Source organism: Odocoileus virginianus, chromosome 2 (assembly GCF_023699985.2).
Source record: "Odocoileus virginianus isolate 20LAN1187 ecotype Illinois chromosome 2, Ovbor_1.2, whole genome shotgun sequence".
Lineage (NCBI taxonomy): Eukaryota > Metazoa > Chordata > Mammalia > Artiodactyla > Cervidae > Odocoileus > Odocoileus virginianus.
Window position 1 is genome coordinate 44,493,338 of NC_069675.1, and position 7,345 is coordinate 44,500,682.

Here is a 7,345-nt window from a genome sequence, read left to right on the forward strand (position 1 = left end):
AGAGCTGCCAGTTTTAATGTGCAAACCCTGAACCATCCTTCCTGAAAGACCTGGATTAGATCATTCTCCTGGTGGTGGTTTAGTCACTATGTCATCTCTGACTCTTTGCAGTCCCAGGGACTGTATCCCACCAGGCTCCTCTGTCTATGGTATTCTCCAGGCAAGAATACTGGAGGGGGTTGCCATTTCCTTCTCCGGGTGATCTTCCCCAGGTCTCCTACATTGCAGGTGGTTTCTTGGATTTCAGGCAGATTCTTTTTTTTTTTTTTTTTTTAATGTTCAGGCAGATTCTTTACCAACTGAGCCTTCCTTCCTGAAAGACCTGGATTAAATGATCTTTCTCCTAACATCTGGTAAAGCAGCTTTCATCATGTTGGGTGTTTTTTTTTTTTAATTATTCTGTTCCATTTAAATAGCAATGGATCGTCCCAGACCTGCAGTAGTCTCCGACTGGAATCAGCAGGTGTGGATCCTTCAGGGTCAGACCCTCTTGGCAGTTCCTTGGAGCAACAGTGTGGGGCCAGGTAAGTGACAGGTCATAGTGTGGCTGCTTCTTGGAGCAGCCTCATATCAGTGCAGCTGGGATGCTAGTACTATCCTTTTATTAAAGTTTGGATTTATAGCAGAGACATCATCTGGCTGACAAAGGTCCATATAGTTAAAGCTATGGTTTTTCTAGTAGTCATATACGGATGTGAGAGTTGGACCAGAAAGAAGACTGAGCACTGAAGAAATGATGCTTTTCAACCGTGGTGCTGGAGAAGACTCTTGAGAGTCCCTTGAACTACAAAAAATCAAACCAAGTCAACCCTAAAGGAAATTAACACTGAGTATTCATCAAAGGACTGTTGTTGAAGCTGAAGCTCCAATACTTTGGCCACCTGATGCGAAGAGCCAAGTCACTGGAAAAGACCTTGTGGCTGGGAAAGACTAAGGCAAAAGGAGAAGGGGGCAGCAGAGAATGAGATGGTTGGATGGCTTCACCAATTCTGTGGATATGATTTTGAGCAAACTCTGGGAGAGTGTGGAAGACAGAGGAGCCTGATGTGCTGCAGCCCATGGGACTGCAAAGAGTCAGATACAACTTAGCAACTGAACAACAACACCTGGAGGGGGAAGAATTTCACATCTGCCCGGGAAGGGGGTATCTTGAACCACGGCGAGGAGAGCAGAGGGAGGGGCCTAGCTTTCTGGGGAGCAGGAGAGCTGCTTTCAGTGGTCTGAAGGCCTGTGCTAAGGAAAAAGAGTGGCTTGTTTGCCCAACTTCCTATGTCCTAAGAGGACTAATTGGGTGGATGGCACAGAAGGCAGATTTCAACATCAGTTAGGCAAAACTCGCTAATGAACAGAACTTTCCAAGGATCAGAGGGGTTTCTTGGGGCTGGTACATCTTGCCTGCAGGTGTTCAGGCAGAGGTTGGAAAAATCCCAAGGGTGGGGTCTGCCTCCTCTGCCCTTGCTTCATTTCCTAGAGCAGTGACTGGTGCTTGGTTTGACTGAGTGAATGAATGAACAAATGAGTATGAGGCTGACCATTCTGTGGGTCTGGGGTAGTGGGATTATATTCTTAAGGTCTCTTCCAGCCTTGCCTGTAAGATCTTGGTCTTTTGTAATTGCAAAAGGTCACTGACACTGTAACCCCTCTTATCTGACAGTCACTGTCACCGTTATGCCATGCAAGTATCCGGAGTCTCTTGAGAAAGACAAAGGGATTCCTATTTATTTGGGAGTAAAGCAGCCAGAAATGTGTCTATATTGTGAGGACATTGGTGGAAAGCCCAAATTGCAGTTGAAGGTAAGTGACAAAGAAAAATAATGTTAGAAAAAAACCCAACTTCTTTTCTCAGAAGTTGATTTGTCAGGAAGTCTAATTTTTCATTTTATTTTATTTTTTTATTTTTTTCTTTTCCATTTATTTTTATTAGTTGGAGGCTAATTACTTTACAGCATTGCAGTAGTTTTTGTCATACATTGAAATGAATTAGCCATGGATTTACATGTATTCCTCATCCCAGTTCCCCCTCCCACCTCCCTCTCCACCCCATCCCTCTGGGTCTTCCCAGTGCACCAGGCCTGAGCACTTGTCTCATGCATCCAACCTGGGCTGGTGATCTGTTTCACCCTAGATAATATACATGTTTTGATGCTGTTCTCTGAAACATCCCACCCTCGCCTTCTCCCACAGAGTCCACAAGTCTGTTCTATACATCTGAGTCTCTTTTTCTTTTTTTTTGCATATAGGGTTATCGTTACCATCTTTCTAAAGTCCATATATATGTGTTAGTATACTGTAATGATCTTTCTCTTTCTGGCTTACTTCGCTCTGTATAATGGGCTCCAGTTTCACCCATCTCATTAGAACTGATTCAAATGAATTCTTTTTAATGGCTGAGTAATATTCCATGGTGTATATGTACCACAGCCTCCTCATCCATTCGTCTGCTGATGGGCATCTAGGTTGCTTCCATGTCCTGGCAATTATAAACAGTGCTGCGATGAACATTGGGGTGCACGTGTCTCTTTCGGATCTGGTTTCCTCGGTGTGTATGCCTAGTACAGCCGCTATGGAAAACAGTGTGGAGATTTCTTAAAAAACTGGAAATAGGAAGTCTAATTTTATAATTAAAAAAGAAATAGTTTCTGCTCTTAAGCATATTTATACCTGGCTCCTTTAGAGTCATGTGCATGCAATAAGCTTTTTTGTTTGTTTGTTTTTAAACTAATTTTTATTTGTTTAGTTTTGGCTGTGCTGGGTCTTTTTTTGCTGTGTGGGCTTTCTCTAGTTGCCATGAGTGGGGGCTACTCTCTAGTTGTGGTGGACGGGCTTCTCATTGCAGTGGCTTCTCTTGTTGCAGAGCATGGGCTCTCTAGGCATGTGGGCTCAGTATTTGTGGCTTCTGGGCTCTAGGGCACAGGCTTGGTATTTGTGGCATGGCTTAGTTGTTCCTTGGCAGGTGGGATCTTCCCGGAACTAGGGATCGAGACTGTGTCTCCTGCATTGGCAGGAGGATTCTTTACCATGAGCCACCAGGGAAGCCCATGTTTTTCTTATTTCTAACTGCCTGTTATAAAACAGCTTGTTTCTGAAACTTCAGTTTACACAATTCAATTTAATGCAACACTATCCAATCCAAGTCAGCAAATGTGTGCATTCTTACTGGCCTCCAGCCTGTTATAGGCATTTGAATATCATCAGTGCACAGAATGGCAAAGAGTCCTGCCTTCCTAGGGTTTACATTCTAGTGGAAGACAAGAAATGATCCACAAGAAGCATAATCATGGGTAAGCCTGTAACATGTTAAAGGGGGTTATGTTGTCTGGGAAAGAATGATTAGGGCTGGTAAAGAGACTGGTGGTGCCAGAAAGAGCTAGAACCTGGCTTCATGGTAAATGGTACAGCAGGTGTTATTGCAAAGGTGAGATTTTATTGGACAGGAAAGGAAACAAAAGTGTGAGCCAACAGAGTGTCCAGTGAGGGCAAGTTCAAGGACCAGGAGTGAGCTGGGGAGGAGGCAGAGTTCAGAGAAAGGCAGATAGTAAAAGAGCTTTCCCACTTTTGTAAGGACTTTAACCTGTCAATCAATTAATTCATTCAACATGTATGCTAGACTCTAGGTTCATCCACATCACTACAAAGACCCAATTTCATTCCCTTTTATGGCTGTGTGATATTCCGTTGTATTTATCTACTATTGTGTGTAAAATAGATGGCTGGTGGGAACCTGTTATACAGCACAGGGAGCTCAGTCCGGTGCTCTCTGATGACCTAGAGGGGTGGAACTGGGGGTGGGGGTGGGAGAGGTCCAAGAGGAAGGAGATACATGTATGCACAGGGCTGATTCACTTTGTTGTACTGCAGAGACTAGCACAACACTGCAAAGCAACTGTATGCCAATTAAAAATATATAAAAATTTTAAAAAATTAATTCAATCCAAATTATTGGAATGTTTTGAATAGAAGAGTGACATGAAAGGACACAGGTTTTAAAAGGATTATTTTGGCTGCTACATGAGAGCAGGGTGAGAAGGACAAGGAGAAAATGCCCCTTGGAGGCTTCGGGGTGACCCAGATGTAATCTGAGGGTCTATTGGAAGAAGAGGGATGATGGACAGAGTCGTGAAATACTTTAAATTGAGGCAATGGAATTTGCTGACAGAGTGAATATGGTGTGTGATGAAGTAGATAAAGACAAAACAGTAGGCTTTCAGCTCTGTAGGTAAGAGCTAGATGGTTTAGACCCTGCAGGTTTTGTTAAAGCCTTTACATTGTATGATAATTATGAGAACATCATTCAAGACTTTTAAGCTGAATGGTAACATGATCTTATTTATTCAGTTATTTCAGTTTCCAGTTCATTCAACTCTTTGTGGAGAATGAGTGGTGGGGATGAAACAGGTGTGGGGGAGGATGTGAGAAGCAGCTCAATTCAACAAAGACTTTGTAACTAGGGCTTACAGGTCTTGCTGCTGGGTCAGATGCTGAGAGGTCAAAGAAAGCAGTATCAAGGTTGGCTTCTTGGTTTTTGGCTGTCCACAGAGTGGGATAGATTAACTGGAAGTTATTAACTGAATAAAGGAATCTTTTGGAAGAAGTCCCTCTACTCAGGGTAGGATGTGGCTGGATTATGGGCCATTCTATTATCTCTTTGGAGATCTTGGATATAATGTAATTTACTTAGAAATATTTATCTAATATGTAAATATATAAATATATACATCTACAAATATCTTTCTGTATACAATATGGAAGATTTTTTTCTGATTATTCTATATTCCTTTGTTCCTTTGAGTGCAAGTCCTTTGATTTTTTAGACCCTCTTCTGCCTTTTTCATGGCTTTGAGCTTTCTCATATGTTTGACAATTAATCAGAAACCTATGCACCCCCACCCTGGTAGTCCTTCACCAGAGCAGTGGTTCTTACAGGAGGGAGTCTCTCATGGATACAGCTTGGGTGAGAGAGGACCTTGGCTTCCTGCTGCAAATTTGCATCTCCTTCCTTTGCCTCGGGAGAGGGGGGTGTGTCTTCTCAGCCTCTAATGTGAGAAGAGTTCCAATTTGTAATTCAAGTATGGCCACTTGTTCATGAACCTGTGCCTTGTGTCACTTCCATGCCACCTCTGGATTTGAGGGTGAAGGCTGGGAAGGTGAGATTTTGTATGTGCCCACTTTGCTGTTCCTTTGAAATGTATTTTCCTAGGTTTGCTCTAATAGATGGATAGGGTTGCTCAAACATTGGATCATTTATAGGTTGTGTGCAAGGAATCTTAAACTGCAGGGCTTCCTAGGTGGCTCAGTGGTAAAGAATCTGCCTGTCAATACAAGAGACGAGGGTTCAAGCCCTGGGTTGGAACGATCCCCTGGAGAAGGAAATGGCAACCCTCTCCAGTAGTCTTGCCTGGAGAATCCCATGGACAGAGGAGCCTAGTAGTCTACAGTCTGTGGGGTCTCGAAAGAGTCGGACATGACTTAGTGACTAAACAACAACAACCTTGAACTACTCAAACAGCCTCTGCTTCTCCTGGTATTTTCTGTCCCGTTTCAGAACCAGAAGATAGTGGATCTGTACAACCAAGCCAAGCCTGTGAAGCCATTCCTTTTCTACCATGAAACGATAGGCAGGACCTCCACATTTGAGTCTGTGGCCTTTCCTGGATGGTTCATTGCCTCTTCTGAGACAAACCAGCCCATCTTTCTCATTTCCAAGCTGGGGAACGTGTACAATACTGCCTTCCAACTAAATTTCAAGGTTTGAACTCAACCTAGAGGTGGCAACTTGGTCTTATCATTGCTAGCACTCAGTGTCTTTGTCTGTATCATCTCTGTGTCATTTTCACCAGTGCTTAGAGGTGGGCTTGACCCCGTTCTCATCTTATTTTATAAACAGAAGAAGCAATGACTCTATGGTAACCAAGGCATAGAATGTGGGCTCAGAAGCAAAGGAGGTGGGTGGTGTGTGGCTCTCCTTTCCAGCTGCAATGGTCCATATCTCAAACCATCTGTACAAAGATATCAGGACCCTAAAACAGTAGGACTCTCTCTTGAGCGTGGTCATGAAGAAGCCTCAGAGCTCATGAGTCTGTCTTATCCAAGATACTGAGACTAGCTTGGAGCTGATCTTTCTATTCTGCTTTGTTTCCTGATGGGATTACATTTCCCATAATCTCTATATGTTTCCAGTACATTGCAAGGGTTAATACATCATTTTAAGGGTTAGAATCTTGTAAAAGAAAATAACTTCTTTTTTTAGAAAATAACTCTTAATGAAATTGATTTATTTTGTCTAATTCTAATGTGTTACCATAAAGCCAGTAGCTTTTCCCTGGTGGCTCAGAGGTAAAGAATCCACCTGCAGTGCAGGAGCCGCAGGAGAGGTGGGTTTGATCCCTGGGTTGGGATGATCCCCTGGAGGAGGGCATAACAACCCACTCCAGTGTTCTTGCTTGGAGAATCCCATGGACAGAGGAACCTGGCAGGTTACAGTCCATGGTGTCGCAAAGAGTCAGACACGACTGAAGCGACCTAGCACACATGCACACACCAGAGAACCAAATATAAACTCTAGGTTGTTTATACAATAAGAATGCTAAAACAGATATAAAATGAAATAGGAGATGAGGAGCAAACTGAAATTAGCAAGAGTAATTAAATGAGAACACCACAGTGGGTCAGCCTGGGGCTTAGCTGAAGGGAGAAGGGTCCTTATCAATGGTGATAGAATGGGGTGGTGGGGATATTTCATGTAAAAAGGCACTACTATTTACTATTTTCTGTAGAATCTCATGCCTTGCTTTCTTTTCTTTTTAGGAACTCTCACAAGTTAACTACTCCCTCTAAAAACTGCAGAAAAAGGTGCTTTTTGGGGAATGGAGAGCCTAAATTCCTCACCAGCCATGCTTCAGATGTTATCCTGTGATGAAATGACACAACTGATTTAGGGTATAATTGTAGAAAGATGTAGCCAAGACCTGGTTCTGCATATCGTAGATTTCTTATTCTGACTCTGATACTACAAATGCAGAAAACGATGTTAGCTTAAATACAGTCCACACAATAGCACCAGTAATGAATTTTTTTAATGAAACTTTCATTAAAGTGGTGGACAGTCACACCACCTACTCTACTAGGCAGGCTAGTAAGCAGTCAATAAGCACTGACTTAACACAGTGTCTCTTGATTCTTAGTTTTCTTTTTTTTTTTAGAAGTTTTCTTCTTCAATGAAATACTTTTTTAGCATGCAGTTTTATAAAAGTCAACATTAATATGGACACGAAGCTAATTCGTTCTGGAATATCAAATAGAAGAATTACTCGTTGGATATTTAGTACTACAGTTACTGCTAATAAAT

General features: G+C 42.5%; 1 protein-coding gene across 1 annotated transcript; it reads left to right on the forward strand.

The window, feature by feature from the left end:
- Positions 1 to 418: 418 nt before the first annotated feature.
- IL36G (interleukin 36 gamma) lies at positions 419 to 5,752 on the forward strand. The gene is made up of 3 exons (XM_020886048.2): positions 419 to 524; positions 1,655 to 1,794; positions 5,543 to 5,752. The coding sequence occupies exons 1-3, from the start codon at positions 419 to 421 to the stop codon at positions 5,750 to 5,752; spliced, it is 456 nt and encodes a 151-aa protein (XP_020741707.2).
- Positions 5,753 to 7,345: the final 1,593 nt, after the last annotated feature.